Genomic DNA, 19,651 nt, shown 5'->3' with positions numbered 1-19,651 from the left:
TCCAAGGAATAGATTTCCTTAGCCGTATTTGGCACAACTTTTTGGAATTTTGGGTCCTCAATGCTCTTCAACTTTGTACTTGTTTGGCTTTGTTACTATTTTGATCTGAACGTCACTGATGAGTCTTATGTAGACGAAACACACGTCTGGCGTATTAAATTATAATCCTGGTACCTTTGATAACTAATTTGACTATAAACAGATAAAAAAGGTACAAACTGGACATAATGCACTAGTTCATAAACAAGTGAGAACAATCGCCTTCATATAGTGCTCAGAATATGACATTCATAAAACTTATTCAATATCATTAGAGAACTCTAAATCTTAAATACTGAAAGCCACCTCTGATAAGTACACTGTACTATGCAAGATAATGATATAACTGGACTTAAAATACACACAACCTGTAATTAACTGCCTTTACAGCGCTTTCGTGCTTTGATTGATTATGGGACCAGTTTTCAAGTTTGTCCAAGTTGGGGTCCAAAATTAAACTTTGTTTGATTTCAACAAAAATTGAATATATGGGGTTCTTTGATATGCTGAATCTAACCATGTATTTTGATTTTGGACATTGGACCATAATAGGTAAATTAAAAAAATTGAAGTTCTAAGACCACATTCTTTCTGTGTCAGAAACCTATGCTGTGTCAAATATTTAATCACAATCCAAATTCAGAGCTGTATCAAGCTTGAATGTTGTGTCCATACTTGCCCCAACTGTTCAGGGTTCGACCTCTGCGGTCGTATCAAGCTGCGCCCAGCGAAGCATTTTATTAAAAGAGTTATGCCCCTGTGGACAGATAAAATATGTGCTATGGGAGGGACGTTAGAACTCTTTTAATTTTATGTTTAAATCATTATAACTTGAGAACAGTTAGTGACACATGGGGTCTTCAGTAATAATCAATGGACCATATGGACTACTTCAAGATTAAAAGGTCAATGATCACTAATGACCTCGACCTTTGACCTTGAACATTATGTTTCAATTTTACATAAACATATTTTTAAAAATTGGATAATGTAAAGAAATGAAAATGTTCAAATTTGTCAAAAAAAAGCTTAAAAACGTTGATGATGTATTTTTGGCTTTCAAGTCAATAATACAACTTATTTGAATCCATATTCATGCCAACTTCAATTTAACCCTTAACTGGGATGGGCTATGCAAGGGATAAGCATGTTTAGTTATTGAAAAGAAAAGAATGTCAACATTGAAAAGTGAAACAAGGCAGCCACCATGAGTGTCCCTTTTATTGACTGATTTTTCCCACAAAAAGTCATTCAAATACAGGTAAAACAATGATTTGCATATTTTGTTTTATCTATGACATCATCATTGTCATTCATTGACATGAAATCAAACAGACCTAGAAAAATTGTCATTATACGTTTGCACATGCTTGCCTGTGTATTTATATTTATAGTTATGTTTACATCAGGTCATATGACCTAAGAAATTCTTCTGAGATCATCTCTATGGTTAATTAGATGGCATCTATTTTATATATAAAATATACACGAAATGTTAAAACATTCTAAAGTGTCCATGCATTGTAAAATGTTTATTTAGGACTTTTTATTGTAATTTGAATAAACGTTTGAGTATGTTATAAATAAAATATGAGATTTTGAGTCAAATCAGTGAACTTGAATTTAACAGCTTATGCCCCTTTAAACAGTGGCACAAGCAAGTCTGATGAAAGATCATAACTTTATTGTAATGAATTAAACATGGCTAAAAGATTACAATTATTTAGAAAGCAATTTTCTGTGAAGACTAGCAGTAAGTATAACAAGTTGAATTAGGTTGATTAATGAAATATTTGTGCATTTTGTCTCAGTTATGGTGGCAAAGGAGAATAACTCTAATTTAAATTACGACAATGGAAATTATCTATTTTGTACAATTTATTTTAAACACAAAAGAATGTTTGATCCATTGTAAGAAGTTGTATTCACTTTAGTAAGATAAAAACAATGAAGGCCTGTATTCACTTTTTGGTCCCCTGCGCAATGCGTTGCAGGGCACATAGAAATACCGGGCGTCTGTCCGTCCATCCGTCCGGTTTTGTTAGTGCTCTCACATGTACAATTCTTGCTAGATTTTTATGAAACTTATATCCAAGGTTTATATCAGCAATGTCTTGGACAAGTTCGAAAATCAGTTCCGATCAATTATTTTTAAAAGAGTAATGCCCCTTGGAAACATTAATTATATGGAAAATTGCATTGTTAGTGCTCTCATTTGTACAATTCTTGCTAGATTTTTATGAAACTTATATCATAAGTTTATATTAGCAATGTCTTGGATGAGTTCGAAAATCAGTACCGATCAATAATTTTTAAAAGAGTTATGCCCCTTGGAAACATTAATTATATGGAAAATTGCATTGTTAGCGCTCTCATGAGAACAATTCTTGCCAGAATTTTATGAAACTTTAATCATAGGTTTATATTAGCAATGTCTTTGACGAGTTCGAAAATCAGTGCCGATCAATTATTTTTTTTGAAGAATTATGTCCCTTGGAAATATTAATTATTTAGAAAATTGCCTTCAATGAGTGCTCTAATGTGTACAATTCTTGCCAGATTTTTATGAAATTTATATTATAGGTTTATATCATCATTGTCAGATGTCTTTGGTGTGTTCAAAATCAGTGCCGATCAATTATTTGTAAAAGAGTTATGCCCCTTGGAAATATTGATTATATGAAAAATTGCATTGTCAGTGCTCTCAAGAGTACAATTATTGCCAGATTTTTATGAAACTCATATCATATGTTTATTTCAGCAATATCTTTGACACTTTTTTAGAATAAGTGTTGATAAAATATTTTGAACGCGTTATACCCTTGAAAATATTAATTATAATGGAAATCACATTGCATTTGCTCTGAAGCCTTCATTTCTCTAAGATATTAATAAAAAGTTTTAAAGAACCAAAAAAAGTGCTTCTTTAGTTATTGCCCTTATTGGAAGGATAAAATATGTGCAACGTGGGGGACATTGGAACTCTGTTCTTTTATTAATTTGATGTTTTAGATGTTCGGTTTATTTACTTTGTAGTGTAAAACTTGATTAATTTTTTAAGTTTTCAAAAAAGAAAATTGATATGATAACTTTTGTTCATAATTTTATTTATTTCTATAATATTGCATGTATAATTGAGGGTCTGGATGGAGTTTACAGAACAGAGAATTGTTGGCAAAAAGTGCAGAATAAAGGTCCAAAATAAAGAATAGAGAAAAATAGGCAAAAAATTAAAGACTAGAGAATAATGGGGTTCTTAGATATAAAGAAGAGAGAATAAGGGGAAAATAAATGAAGATTAGAAAAAAAATGGTCCAAAAGAATTAAAGAATAAAGAAATAAAGGACACCTCATTCAGACCCTTATGATTGCTACTTTAGGTACATATGTTCCAATTGTTGTCTTTGTCATCTTAATGCATATTTTGGTCCTTTTAAAGTTTGATGATTAGTAATTTTAAAGTTTTCAGTTACTTTAGATGCATGATAATTGATCTTGTTCCAAATTAGAGAGGAATATTTTGATTTTCTTTTTCAGTGCTTCCATACAGAACTAACACAGCCATTATTATAAATGGATTTGTCTTTTTGATAGGTAATAATTTGATAGTTCTATTCTGTGAGTTAAAAGAATTGTTTCATATATATAGAGTCAAATCTTTATTTGTCATTAAAAAAAAACTTGCTGCATATGAGAAATTACTTTTTTTATCAAAGTTGAAAGTATGAAACTTCGAAAAGCATGCATTACATCCACTTCATTTGAACTTTGGTGGATAGTTGTCTCATTGGCAATCATGCCACATATTTTTATATTAATTTATTTGGTTTTTTTTTAAATGATAGATATATTAATAATGCTTAAATTTATATATAACTTTGTATTAAAGGTCCCATAATGATACAATGACCTGTAAAAAAAAATGAATTTATATAAACTTGAGAGCAGTTTATTGAAGTATGAATTTTTTTTTTGTCAATTACTTGCTACTTTGGTCTTTTTAGCTCACCTAGCCCAAAAAACCAGTGTAAGCTATTGCAAGTTATGGTTCTTGATTGAAGGACAATTTAAAATAAATAACCAAAACTTTTAGAATTATACCAGAGTTGTATTCCTTTTTTATATGAATTTACTTTTTTATACGCCCTTTGACAGGACGTATTATGGTATACAAATGTCTGGTGTCCATCTGCCTGTCTGTCTGTCCATCTGTCCGGCGTCCACATGTCGCACCGTAACTTGAGAACGACTTATCCAAATTTCATGAAACTTATCATAGTTGTTTCTTATGAGGGTCAAACGATCTGTATACTTTTTGGTGAAAATAAGATTAAAACTTTTTGAGTTACGGGACTTTGTAACTAAAACGGGGGGGGGGGTGTTTTTTTTCACATGTCGTGCCGTATCTCTAAAACAATTGATGATTATTGCTTAAAACTTTACACACTTCTTAGTTATATTAATCTAAAGATCTGTATACTTTTTGGTGATGATTCAAAATTTTATTTTAGAGTTATTGATTTTTTTATAAAAAAAGGGGGGTTTCACATGTCGCGCCGAATCTCAGAAACGATTTATGATTATTGCATAAAACCTCACACAATAGACGACGGGCGTATCATGTACTTGAGGTTTGTTTAGATTGTTGATTTAACATCAGCATTCAGGTGAGCACCTGACTTGAATTGAAATAAGTAAAAGACAAAATTTAGGTAAGGTCTATTTGAATGGTCATCATTGCACTCCACTTTTTTCATAATATTTATATAGAATATTTGAGGGTATTCAGGAAATTTTCATGCATATACACTGACTTTGAACTATGAGAAACATACTACAACATCTTATAAAATTTTACAGAATGCTGCAACAGAAACAGAATCATGATCTCTTAGTCCCTGCTGGGTGGGGTGGGGGTGGGAGGGTATCTGTAATCACTAGATCACCTCTCTAGTTGAATAGTATATGGTATTTGGATAGGGTGTATGAATACAGGAGATGTATTTTTTGCAATGAAAAATCCTTCTTTGTTTGTTGAAGAAAAAAAAATCCTTTTCCACCCATCATCTTTATAATGATGATGATTGTCAAGAAAAAAGATTAGCAAACATTTTAAAATTTAAATATTCAAAGAATTTGCTTCAAAAATTAAAAATATCTCTATCTTTGGACAATAGAAAGATCACTTTATACCAGGATTATAGGAATGAAAATTACTCTATGCCACCCTACAGCCAATCATTTTCAGAGTAAAAATCAGGAACATATCATTAGGAGTCAGAAAAAAAGTACATATTTTAACATGGAATTGTCCTCCAAAACAACCATTTTGCAGGTAAATTTTGGGAGGCAAAGATCTAAGTTTCAAGCCTATTTAATTCTTAGTCAAAGGTTAACTGAACAACTACCAGTTCAAAATTAACTTTATTTAGAGAAATCTATATTTTATGTATATAATGGTAATGTCTTCTGTTTAAAAAAAGTAAAATTGAAACTGAACTTGATTTGATGAAAATATAGAATTGCAATTTAAATGAAATATATGTAGTTAGTGACCAACTGATGGTGACACACATTTAGCTCATTCTACTGAAAAATTTGCTGATCTTTTTATATGCCTATTTACGGGACGTATTATGGTATACCGTTGTCCGTCTGTCTGTCCGTTGTCAACATGTGGAACATTAACTCAAAAATGATTTCACCAACTTGCAAGAAATTGTGGTGAATTGTTTATATCTATTGACATGAGCTCCCTTTCGATTTTTATAAATTTTAGATTTTACGTTTCTTAGTTACAGGGTTTTATTCATAAAAAAAGGGGGGATTTTCCAGTTTTCGGACAAAAACTCAAAAATGCTTTCAGTTATTCTTATGAAACTTTGGTGAATTGTTTGTATGAATTGATGTAAGCTCCCTTTAGAATTTTATAAATTTTACCTTTTACATTTCTGAGTTATGGGGTTTTATTCATTAAAAAAAGGGGTGATTTTCCAGTTTTCGGACAATAACTCAAAAATGCTGTCACCAATTCTCATGAAACTTTGGTGAATTGTTAATATCTATTGATGTAAGCTCCCTTTTTATTTTCATAAATTTCTAATATGACATTGAGAATTAATTGAACTTTATTTGTTTATAGTCTGACAACAGATTTACTAAGTATTGCACAACAGCAAGAAATCTTTAATTGAATATAAATTCAATTCATATAACCAATTTCAAGTTCTTTGACTTCATTTATTCAGAAACCTATAATATGTCAAATATTTAATTACAATCCAAATTCAGACCTGAATCAAGCTTGAATATTGTGTCCATTTTTGCCCCAACTGTTCAGAGTTGGACCTCTGCAGGCGTATCTAGCTGCACTCAGCGAAGCAGTTTATTAAAGAAATGTAGCTGTATGCAACAGTACTTATTTTTATTATATGAAGTTTTTTTGTCCATCACCATACCTCATGGAAAACGAAAATATGATATGAAATTATGTAGTCAACACTAACAATCTTTCCACAAGTGATTTCCATCGCTTTGTATGCATAAAATAAACTAAGATACTGTTGATTATTTTCTGAAAAACCCCCAACTTAAACCACTAAGTACTTTTACATATCAGGATAAAGATGCTCCTGCTTATCTATATCCTACAAACCAGTAAAAGACTGAAATGGCCTATATCTGTACTCAACTGTACTGATTTATTACTCGACCAGTCTGAATTGGTCTGAATTTTACTTGATATTACTTGACCCCAATCTTAACCATACTCGACTATACTGATTTGTACTTGACCTTATCTTAGCCATTGACAAAAGTCTGTACTATTACTCGACCAGTCTGAAACAGTCTTAACCCATTCTGGACCAGTTCTCGACCTATTTTTATGACCCTGCCGCTAGGTGTTGTGGGCATTAAGTGTTACCCATGTCCGTCCCGTATGTCCGTCTGTCCGTTTGTCCACAAAAATTGGTTTCCGTTCTCTAACTTTAGTACGCCTCAACCAAATATTATAAAACTTATACACAATGCTTATTTCCACAAAACACAGATCAAGTTTGAAATTGGGTGGCGTCACTTTTACTATTCATGAGTTGTGCCCCTTTATAAACATAAAAGTTGCTAAATCTGTTGTTTCTGTTCTTTAACTTTAGTTTGCCTTAAACCAAATGTTATGAAACTTATACACAATGCTTATTACCACAAAACACAGATCAAGATTGAAATTGGGTGGCGTCACTTTTACCATTCATGAGTTATACCCCTTTATAAACATAAAACTTGCTAAATCTGTCGTTTCCAATCTCTAACTTTAGTTTGCTTCAACCAAATGTTATGAAACTTATACACAATGCTTATTACCACAAAACAGTCTTAACTACATGAGTCCTGCATCTGTATGTGGAAGTTGACTCATGCATATTTACAAGCAGGGCATCTGTGTCTAATTTCAACTGTTTATATAACTATCTTTTTATCTGACATGACAACAGCCACAATAAAGTAAAGAAATATTTACAGACTTTTACATTCTAAAATAATTATCACATTTATCAAATCGAGATAGTCAAATTATCTAGTTTTTAAGTCTGAGTCTTGGTAAAAAAAAAGACTGAAAAACACACCTGTACTGAGGGTAATAAAACCTTATTAAGGTGATCCTTGTTTGCCATTTTTTTTTTAACAAAAATTAGTCTTGTTAATTCACCTAAATTCTTAAATGAAAACTACATTAGATTTCATGGTTACATAAAATAGATATATTACTATCTTTTTTAACTTAACTAACAACAGACAACTAAATCACTTAAATTGTTTAACCTTATATTAGAAATATATCTATTCTTATTATAATTTGGCATATATATATATATTTTTTTCAGCTGATCTGAAAAGTACACCATCTACTTGCCACTATACGTCATGTACTGTGTTACAACCCTAGATAAAGCCGATGAGGAAAGGTATTACATGGACCACCGAAAGCTATATTTTTATGTAACCTAGGTGGTCGTGTGGTCTAGGGCGCTGGACACGGTGCAGGTGGTGTTGCCACAATGTCACAGAAGCAATGGTTTGAATCCCGCAGAGGGAAGAACAAAAATTTGATAACACAAATTTGAAGATCTAACATTGTTGGGCTAAATTTGAGAAGAATTTCTAAAAGGGATAAAAAAATTAAAAAATGATTAAAATTGTTCTTCTGATCAGGGGTAAACTATTAAAGACCGGACTCGGGGAATAAATAGAATCCAATGAAAAATATTATGGCTTCTTAGGTTTTCTTTGCAGCTTTGAAGTGTAAGGAACATTTTTTCAGATATCTCAACTAATAATTTTTTGTTTCCTTTAGGAATGGTAAACCAAGTAGGAACATAAATTATCTGCATTTTGACAAACTTATGTTGAAAAAAATCCATAAATATAAGAAATATTGATATGTTTAAAAATTCAAGTGGTCAGATTTTCAAAATTTGAATTTCCCAGACTGACAGATAAGGCGGAGCTTGCATCAGCTGTTTTTTGTTTTTGTTTACATAAATACCACATGCACGTGCTGATAAGTGAAAAATTCTTATCTTGCATGTGTACAGCTTTAATCTAATCTTTATTCCATTTCACAGTAATGACTTTTAAGAATTCCATTGATTCATAATAACTTGTCCAGGTTAATATTATTAATATGAAATTGGGTAATTTACTTTTAGTGAAAATCATTTAGATTTGGTAGAAACGTCCAATGTATACTAGAATAGGGAAGATATGTAATAATCACAACACTAATCCCATTTGTGACCCATATATTCTTGACATGACGGATTTGGGAACCATTTCCTAACCAATTCAAGGACACATTTTGGTATTAAATCTCTCCTGTGATACGTATATTTTCTCCTTGGTCTGTCCCTTTTAAGTGCGTCTCTCTTTCTCCTTAAATATCTTGGGTCATTCCACACCCCTCTATGAAAAAGGTTTGTCCAAAAACGTTTGAATTTATCTTTTCTAAAGAAAGAATTTCTTTCATGAGGTGCACAATTTTCATTTTCCCACCACAATTGTCTATTTTGTTCATCTGTTATACATGGGCGACATAAACAATATGGACATTCAGGTGACTCTTGGTCCTGTTCAATGTGATAATTTTCTGAATATTCATTACTTTCAGAATCGTTCACCTTATTCTTGTCAGAATAAGCCTCTTTTAAATCCCAATCATTATGAGCAAAAAAGTGATATATTGCATCTCTCTGCTCTTGTGTTACTTCGAGTGATAACACAGAAGTGACATTACTACATTCATTGTTTCCCTCCATGTTTTATAAGATGAAAATGAACTTCCAAAATCTAGGATGTGTAATCTACAACTAGGATTTCGGTTTGATTAGATTTAATAAAAGTACTTGGAAGCGTTAATATACATTCTTTTTGGTAAAATAATAATCAACAATTAAAAAAAAAATATCAGATATATTTGTGGCAAAAAATCTTTAATTTTTAATTTTCTTTATCCCAAGTAAGACCTCAAAAATGCCCTATGACAGTGATATTTTACACATGTTGTGTTTGCATATCATTGATATTTGGCGGGAATGGACATATCTGCAAGTACTAAAACTGTAACTGATACATTAGTATAGGGGTGTGAGAAATTTTTTAAGAATGATAAAGATTAAAGTTAAAAACAAAACAGCAAAATTCTTTATCATAATTTTTTTTTTTCAAAGCTCATAAAGGTTTATCTCCTAAATTTATCAAAAATGATTAACAAAATATATTACATATATATTTGACTTGAATACTTATATACCTTTCTTAAGTTAAATAGATTGATCCATATTTCAGATAAAATAACCATCAGTCTTTCTTACAGTATTTTGTATAATTATTGTTGTAAATGATCTTTGTTGAAAATGTCAGAAAGTGTGAAAAAAACTAGAAAAAGAACTCCGTGTTTTCGGATTGAAGTGTCAGGTACTGAGGAAAAGAAGGATGAAATTTTTGAAAAATTTGCTTCAATTAGACAAGAATTGACTAAAAAAAACAACAAACCTATGGGAAACCTGCAGGTTATTGAAGCTTTACTGCAAAAATGGAATGAAGAGAATGATACAAGTAACACCCAGTCAAAAGAGTTTCAAGAGGAACCCTGTCCATCCACATATATCAGATCAAAGAAAGTAGACACAAACCAACATATTTTTCTGACTGCAGAAGATTCATTTAAGAGGCTTATATTGGTTGTTGATTGGCATGCAAGATGTTGTAAAGAAAAACTTAAACCTACAAAAATGTTGAAAAAAGGACATGTTTGCAAAACAAGCCTAAAATGTAATGATAAAGAGACACCTCATGTATTTTCTTGGTCCTCCTCTCCTTATTTGCCAACAAAGGATTACTTAGTGAATAGTAGAGTGAATCATGGGATTACATGTAGTGGAATATTGCCTGCAGTCTACAAGAGATTTGCACAAGGATCAGGAATAGGGGTTATAAGTGATGAAAATCGTACATCATTTTTCAATGTTCACAGTCAGCACATACAAGAGGAGTATAAATATTCAACTGACATAGCACTTTTACAAGAGATAGCATCTTATGAAGAACTTGATAGCAAGATAGACATTATGTCAGATGCAAGACACGGCTGGCGTAAGAATGCAAAAGATACAAGTGTTGTTTGCATTGGAGAAAAAACACATAAAGTTATTAGTTGTGAATATGTTACAAAAACAATGGACCCTGTATCTCAAAGACATGAAAGACTTGGGACAGAGAAGATCTTCAACTATTTACATGAAAACGATGTAACAGTGAATGTTCATTGCCATGACAGGAATTTGTCAATAAACAAATATGTAAGGGAAAATTCAGAATGATTTTTGGCATTGTGTTAAGTCTGTAAAATCAGCATTAAAGAAGGTGTCAACTGGATCTAAATCTTCTGAGGGAAAAACATGGTCATTCCAGTTATCGGACAAGGTTGAACCTGTGGCTACCCACATGCATTGGGCTATCCAGAACTGCAACCAAGATGAAAAGAAACTGCAGAAGAGTTTATTAAATATCCTTGATCACTATAAGAATATTCACACTGACTGCCATGAGAGTGCCCGGTGTAAGGTTGATGCCAAATATGAACCGTCACGAATTGTAATAACCTCTCCAGTTGCTGAAAAACTTCTTTTAAGTGTTATACTTAATGCAACTGTATACAAATATGCAAAGGATTATGTTCTTGGTAGGGATACATTTTATGTTGAAAGTTTTAACAATGTAACAAATATTTATCAAAACAAAAGAATTGCGTTCGGTGATAGCCAATACATTGCCCGAGCCAACCTTAGTGTACTTCACTGGAATGAAAATGTTGATAGCGACTTTACTTCAGTGTCAATTAAACAAAATCACAGGATGCCAAGTAGTAAAAAAGGGAAGAAGAACTACAAAAGAGCTACATACAAATTTAGAGACAATATTTGGTCAAGATTTATGAAAAATATTTACTCAAAAAGAAACCATAGACAGTAGAACAAAAACAGTGTTTTAAATGTGATATTTCAAATAAAATTCATTTTCTGCAGTTTTCAAGACATTTGTTTTTGTAATTTATCAGAAATAATCACAGCACAAGAAATTTAATACTGTGTAATAGTTTCTGTAATTTTTTGTATTTCTATTTTTTTAATTATGATTTTCATGTAGGTTTTTACTGTAAATTGTTCATACTTTTTATTTTTCATCATTCAGTGGAATTTTAATTATACTTACAAATGTACACTTCTGTTACAAAGATACATAAAATTTATCATTCAGATACAGCCATGTGTTATTATTGTAAACAGATGATGTGTATATTTATAAATAGGATGTTGATAACAACAAGCTCCTCCCATCCCCATATAGGTTTTATTGCTTACCACCTGGTAACTTTTATAGGTCAAGTTAGGTCTTTAAGTAATTCCTCCTGGTTGGGGCACACTCATTAAAAATAGTACACCTGGTCAGAGATCTATAAATTTTAAACATCCTGTAAAACTTAAATCACAATGCCTTTTCTTCGCCAGTGGCCGAAACGTCTTACAAAATGGTTTATTTACAATAGTATGATATAAATTTGATAATCTCCATTCATCAAGGCTTATGAACAATTTCCTTAACTGTAACATGAATAAATGTAATAAAAAGTAATTATTTCAAGATCTTTCTCTTATATATTCAAACAATTATAAACAAATTATTTGTGACTTTTTGTCCTATCAAATTTGGTACTTTCAGTCCGTTTACCTTATAAAACAAGGGTAAATTTATTAAGTTGCTAGCATTATATACAAAAAGAAAGTGTTAACTGGGTTATTAACTAAACTGGACTGACACCATGCATTTAGAATGTAGGACAGAAAGTCACAGGACAAAAAGTCACAGACAAAAGGTCACAAACAAAAGGTCACAAACAAAAATTCATAGGACAAAAGGTCACAATTCTTTTCGAGATTATTTTTCTTTAAATAAGAAAACGCTTATTTTTAAAAACATTTTTGTATTTTTTTTTAACTATAATATATAAAGCAATTTTGTAAACAAAAATGTATTCTAAAAAAGCCAATGATGATAAAATATTTGTTAAGAAAACAATTTGTCTAGTTTCTTGGTACTTAAATGGCTTCATGGACCATGGTGCCAAGAAATATATCCTTAGCATCATTTATCAACTCTTATGAACAATTTCCTTAACTGTAACATGCATAAATGTAATAAAAAGTAATTATTTCAAGATCTTTCACTTATATATTCAAACAATTAAAAACAAATTATTTGTGACTTTTTGTCCTGTGACTTTCTGTCCGTCTAACTAAATTTTTACCATTCTTAAGTTAGTGTTAATAATTTTTCAGTAACCATAAAATATATCTGAAGTATTGAAAAAGTTTTGAATAATATTTAAGATATTTGAATAATGGTAGAAATTTCTAGTATATTTTATGCTATATTAAATACATTCAAATTGTTGTTCAAATTTCTAGCCAAGGGAAATAACTAAAAAATAGTTCCTAAATTGATGAAATACAATAGATAGATGCAGTAATAGGTCTAGGTTGGTTAAGACTTGGTCGAGTATGGTTCAGACTTGGTCGAGTATAGTTCAGACTAGATCGAGCATGGTTCAGACTAGGTCGAGCATAGTTCAGACTTGGTCGAGAATGGTTCAGACACTTGTAAAATGGTAAATATACTGGTTGAGTAAAGGTCGAGAACAAGTTCAGACTGTTAAGTATGGTTCAGACTACAGTCGAGTAATATCGAGGAAATTTCAGACCAATTCAGACTGGTTGAGTAAAAATCAGTACAGTCGAGTAATGATATAGACCATTTCAGACTTTTACTGTTAGCTAGCTAGCTATATTTGCACTTGACTTGGTCAAATAATATGCCAAATCTTTCAACAATTATTTTCATACTTATGAGATGTGTTGTTTCTGTTTCAGTTTCATGTATGGTGCTGTTGTGTACAGTAGAGAGACTTAATATTTGTTTTACAAACTGTATGTATTTTAAGCCATTTTTGAATTAGGGGCGGATCCAGAACCTTGATGTCTCGGGGGCACCCATAATGAAACCAAAATTAAATATTTGTTTAGATATGTATATATGCGATGGTGGTTGGTGGTAGTGGGATGGTATGTGTGTAGAAGGGGAGGGGGTTCTTCGTTTCTATATCTTTCCATTTTTTTTACCACTTCTTTTTACTCTTTGATTTTCTGCCAAATGTTCTCTTTATTCTTTATATTTCATCATACCTTTAATCTGTTTTCTATATTTTTTGGGCACATTTTGTTCTAATCTTTACATTTTTTACCATTATTCTGTAATCTGTAAACCCCATTCATACCCCCAATTCATGGTAACCCATTCATTCCCTCATACATGGTAATTGAAACTAGAAAAATGTACATATATTATTTACTGTATTATGTTATAAAGAAGGTCTTCTGAAAATACAATAGCATTTTATTAATGATTATATATATAAGGCACTGACCATTCATGTTTTTGTGGAGGAAAGAAGGTTTTTGTCGAGCCTGCAACTTTTGTTGCAGAAAGCTCGACATAGGGATAATGATCCGGCGGCGGCTACGGCGGCAGCGTTAGCTAACTTCTTAAAAGCTTAATACTTTCCAAGGTAGAAGACCTGGATGCTTCATACTTTGTATATAGATGCGATATGTTATGAAGTTTTTGTCTGTCATATGTCCATTGTCCTTGACCTCATTTTCATGGTTCAGTGACTACTTGAAAAAAAAGTTCAGATTTTATGTAATGTTAATTTCTCTCTTATTATGAGTAATAGGATAACTATATTTGATATATGCGTACCTTGCAAGGTCCTCATGCCCCTCACACTGTTTTCATCTGACCTCGACCTCATTTCATGGATCAGTGAACATGGTTAAGTTTTCATGGTCAAGTCCATATATCAGATACTATAAGCAATAGGTCTTCTATATTTGGTGTATGGAATGGCAGGTGTCATCTGACCTTAACCTCATTTTCATGGTTCAGTGGTTAAAGTTAAATTTTTGTGTTTTGGCCTTTTTATATGACAGCAAAAATTTTTTTTGCGTCGTATATTAGTATGATGTCGTCGTCGTCTGCGTCGTCGTCCAAAGACAAATTTGGTTTCCGGACAATAACTTTAGTTCAAGTGAATGGATCTCTATGAAATTTTACCAGAAGGTTCAATATCACAAATGGAAGGTTGGGATTGATTTTGGGGGTTATGGTACCACCAGTTTAGGAATTAGGGGCCAAAAAGGGGCCAAAAACGAGCATTTTTGTTGTTTCCGGACAATAACTTGTGTGTAAGTGTATGGATCTTTCTGAAATTGTACCACAAGGTTCCATATCCCAAATGGCGGGGATTGAGTTTGGTGGTAATTGCCCTAAACGTTCTGGAATAAGGGGCCAAAAAGGGGCGGGGGGGTTAAACATTTTTTTTCTGGGGGGGTTCAATACACAACAGCATAGTGTATTTCACAAAAGCAAAAAAAAAGGGGGGGTAAATTTTTTATTTTTTTGTTGGGGGTGGGAGGGGGTCAATTCGCAACAGCACAGCATAGTGTATTGCACAAAAGCAAAAAATTGAATATAAATTCAAATCATATAACCAATTCTAAGTTCTTTGACTACATTTATTCCGTGTTAGAAACCTATTATGTGTCAAATATTTAATTACAATCCAAATTCAGACCTGTATCAAGCGCGAATATTGTGTCCATTTTTGCCCCAACTGTTCAGGGTTGGACCTCTGCGGTCGTATCCAGCTGCGCTTGGTGAAGCATTTTATGTTTAAGTGCATGGATCTTTCTGAAAGTGTACTGCAATGTACCATACCACAAAGTGAAAGCTGGGATTGAGTTTGGGGGTAATTACTAAAAGGGGGTTACAAAAATATTTGCGGTGGAGGGGGATTTTTTTTTCTTAAAATTGTCCATTTTTGCATTTATTATTTCTGATTTATATTTAAAAGCAAAAAATACTGATATGGCAGGAGATACACACCAAACATCACATTTAAATTATTATATGAAGTATTGTACAACAGCACACTATTGCGCAATAGCAGGAAAACTTCAATTGCATAGTATTGTGCAATAGCAAGAAATCTTCAACTGCATAGTATTGCGCAATAGCATAATATTGCACAATGGCAAGAAATCTTCAATTGCACAGTATTGCGCCATAGCCTGAAATCTTCAATTGCACAGTATTGCAGAATAGCAAGAAATATCCAATTGCACAATAGTGTCCAATAGCCAGAAATCTTCAGTTGCATAGTATTGCGCAATAGCAAAAAATATGCAATTGCACAGTATTGTGCAATTGAAAGAAATCTTCAATTGAAAATTAATACAAATATTTCAATCCATTTCAAATTTTTAAGATTTTTTGTTGAGCCTGCGACTTTTGTCGCAGAAAGCTCGACATAGGGATAGTGATCCGGCGGCGGCTACGGTGGCGGCGGCGTTAGCTAACTTCTTAAAAGCTTTTTATTTTAGAAGGTGGAAGACCTGGATGCTTCATACTTTGTATATAGATGCCTCATAATACGAAGTTTCCGTCAATCACATGTCCAATGTCCTTGTCCTTATTTTCATGGTTCAGTGACTACTTGAAAAAAAAGTTCAGATTTTTTTGGAATGTTAAATTCTCTCTTATTATAAGTAATAGGATAACTATATTTAGTATGTGTGTACCTTGCAAGGTCCTCATGCCCATCAGACAGACTTGACCTCGACCTCATTTCATGGATCAGCGAACAAGGTTAAGTTTTCGTGGTAAAGTCCATATCTGAGATACTATAAGCAATAGGTCTACTATATTTGGTGTATGTAATGATAGTAAGGTGTACATGTCCAACTGGCAGGTATCATCTGACCTTGACCTCATTTTCAAGGTTCAGTGGTCATAGTTTAGTTTTTGTGTTTTGGTCTTTTTTTTTAATACTGTATGCAATAGGTCAACTGTATTTGGTGTATGGAAATATTTTACGATGTTCATGTCAGTCTGGCAAGTTTTATTTGACCTTGACCTCATTTTCACAGTTCATTGCTCAATGTTAGGTTTTTGTGTTTTGGTCTATTTTTCTAATACTGTATGCAGTAGGTCAACTATATTTGGTGTATGGAAATATTTTATGATGTACATGTCAGTCTGGCATGTTTTATTTGACCTTGACTTCATTTTCAAGGTTCATAGCTAAATGTTAAGTTTTTGTGTTTTGGTCTGTTTTCCTAATAATGTATGCAGTAGGTCAACTATATTTGGTGTATGGAAATATTTAATGATGAGCATGTCAGTCTGGCAGGTTTTATTGGACCTTGACCTCATTTTCATGGTTTATTGCTTATGTTAAGTTTTTGTGTTTTGGTCTGTTTTTTTTACACTTTAAGCAATAGGTCAACTATATTTGGTGTATGGAATGATTGTAAGGTGTATATGTCTGTCTGGCAGGTATCATCTGACCTTTACCTCATTTTCATGGTTGATAGGTCAATGTTCAGTTTTCCTGGTTAACTTTTTTTCTTAGATACCTTAAGCAATAGGTCAACTATATTTGGAATGAAATTTAATGTGTACATGTCTGTCTGGCAGGGTTCAAATGACCTTGACTTCATTTTCATGGTTCATTGGTCAATATAGAATTTCCATGGTTTGGTCTGTTTCTTTTATGCTATAAGCAATAGGTCATCTATATTCTGTGTATGGAGGGATTGTATTAAAGGTGTACATGTATTTCCAGCTTGGTTTATCTGACCTTGACCTCATTTTCTTGGATCATAAATGTTAATGTGATACTTGTAGTAAAACTTTATATGTAGGACTATCAACATAAAATCAATGGTCAGTATAGTAGGCGAAACATTTCAGAGTGTGCACTCTTGTTAAAAAGTTCATGGGAATTTACAATTCATTTCATCCAAAAGATAGATTAGTCTATGCCTGTTGAAACAAGGATCTGGGGTGACGATGGTTCTAACAAATATTGATGTGTTTGTGGTCATCAAACGAAAGATTTTTAATTTTTGCATCCTAGAACAGTTTTTAAAGGTAAAACGAGAAGCATTTCAAATAACAGTGTGTTCTATAGCTACTTGTCCACGGCAATGAGCTGACAAAACTGCATGTTGGCATCCCGATTTTTATACGACTACAAAAATTTTGCGGTCATATATTGGTATCACGTCGTCGTCGTCAGCTTTGGTTTCCGGACAATAACTTGAGTAAATGTCAATTTATTTTTAAAAGTTAATATTTAAAAATGCTGATTAAGGAATATTTAATTTTAGCCATGATTATTTATTATGTATTTAAATGGGTAATTATGGTTGCAAACTCTATGGGAAATTTGAATTGAAATTATGACCATATCTTGAGGGAAAGAATTTTTTTTTTTTGGAGAAAAATGGGGGGGGGGGGGGGGGGGTTCGAGGTGAAAAAAAAGGAGGGGAGGGGGGGGTAAACTCGCAACAGCATAGTGTATTGCACAAAAGCAAAAAATTGAATATAAATTCAAATCATATAACCAATTCTAAGTTCTTTGACTCCTACAGTTATTCTGTGTCAGAAACCTATTTTGTGTCAAATATTTAATTACAATCCAAATACAGACCCTGTATCAAGCGCGAATATTGTGTCCATTTTCGCCCAAATTGTTCAGGGTTGGACCTCTGCGGTCGTATCGAGCGGCGCTTGGCGAAGCAATTTATTGACCTTATTTACTAATTGATTTATCACATGTGCGTTTAAAACTATAATAGCATTATATACAACAGAAAAGCGTCTATGTGAAAAATAAAAATTTCATGTAGAAACTAATTTTGGAGCGGCATGCGGACAAAAAATTTGCCGAAGCCGTAATTTTTTTTTTTTATTGAAAAGTCATTTTCTCCAAAACAGGAGCAGGAAAATCTGAAGAACTATTAATCAAATTGGTGTAGCCTAAACATCTATTTGTACATATTCTTGAAATACCCGTTTTGGTTGGTAATTTCTTTTTTCATCAGAAGATTTCACTTGTTAATCGATCTTAATCCTGTAATATTGTATAAGAAACCAATAAAAGTATTCGTATATCCACCACTGAGAATTATGGATAGTTATGACAGCCATTAACTTTACCACAAAACTTTGAAGTGGAAGTTATATATTAGCAATAGACAAATAATTGCCAATGCTAATATCATCATTTTTTCAGTTGAAATAGTTGCTGACTTGAAAGATGTTACATGTTTTGAGCATGAAGATGTCATATTTACATGTGAAGTTACCAAAGAAGCAACTGAAGTTAAATGGTGCAAAGGGGATCATGCAATTTCTTCTTTAGGAGACGAGAGATTTAAAGAATTGAAAGAAAACCATATATACATACTCAAAATTGAAAAAGTGCAAATGATGGACAGAGGTCACTACACAATCAAATTTAAGGAGAAACTTTCAAAAGCAGAGCTTAATGTTTTCAGTAAGTAATGACAACAATTACAGATAGAAACTCTCATTTTAATTTGTGGATAAATTGAATTGAGGTTTTCAGTAAACAGATATTTAGAAATCACCCTGGCAATCCCTCTCCCCCCCCCCCCAAAAAAAAAAAAGTAGATAAAAGGTCAACATACATTTTTCAACAACAGACAACGAAGTGTCCATAAAAGATGTCGAGTTCCACACAATGTGTATATAGATATATCACGATTATGCTATAAAGGGGTTTATTTTTGTGAAGTTTTAATTTGTAATTTCAATTGCCAAACCAGTTTGCACGTTTGCATTTTACTCTTTTATATAAAAATAAGGGTATGTGACATGATTGCCAATAAAAGTCTATAAAAGGCCCTGACATGAAAAATATGAAACAATTCAATTGAGAAAACTAACGGCCTAATTTATAACGAAACAATTTACTTTAAGAAAAATGAGAAAACTAGCGGTCTAATTTATAACAAAACAAATATGAAAGACAGGAACCAACGACAACAACTGATTACATATTAACATTTGTAATTCTGTTATTTGAACATACAGGCATTTTTAAAGTCAGTGATCTCCCTTTCATAGT

The 19,651-nt window shown here is 32.2% G+C and overlaps 1 protein-coding gene across 1 annotated transcript in view; it reads left to right on the top strand.

Annotated features, from left to right (window-relative positions):
• Positions 1-19,651, top strand: part of LOC127729509 (uncharacterized) — a 186,925-nt gene that overhangs the window by 33,631 nt on the left and 133,643 nt on the right. Inside the window, exons 7-9 of the mRNA XM_052237342.1 lie at positions 3,577-3,633; positions 13,524-13,580; positions 18,794-19,057. Of these exons, the coding sequence (XP_052093302.1) occupies positions 3,577-3,633; positions 13,524-13,580; positions 18,794-19,057 (378 nt within the window). The remainder of the gene's footprint in view (positions 1-3,576; positions 3,634-13,523; positions 13,581-18,793; positions 19,058-19,651) is intronic.

The sequence above is a fragment of the Mytilus californianus genome, unplaced genomic scaffold (genome assembly GCF_021869535.1).
Source record: "Mytilus californianus isolate M0D057914Y unplaced genomic scaffold, xbMytCali1.0.p SCAF_2, whole genome shotgun sequence".
NCBI classification, from domain to species: domain Eukaryota; kingdom Metazoa; phylum Mollusca; class Bivalvia; order Mytilida; family Mytilidae; genus Mytilus; species Mytilus californianus.
This window is presented reverse-complemented; position numbering and strand designations above follow the sequence as displayed.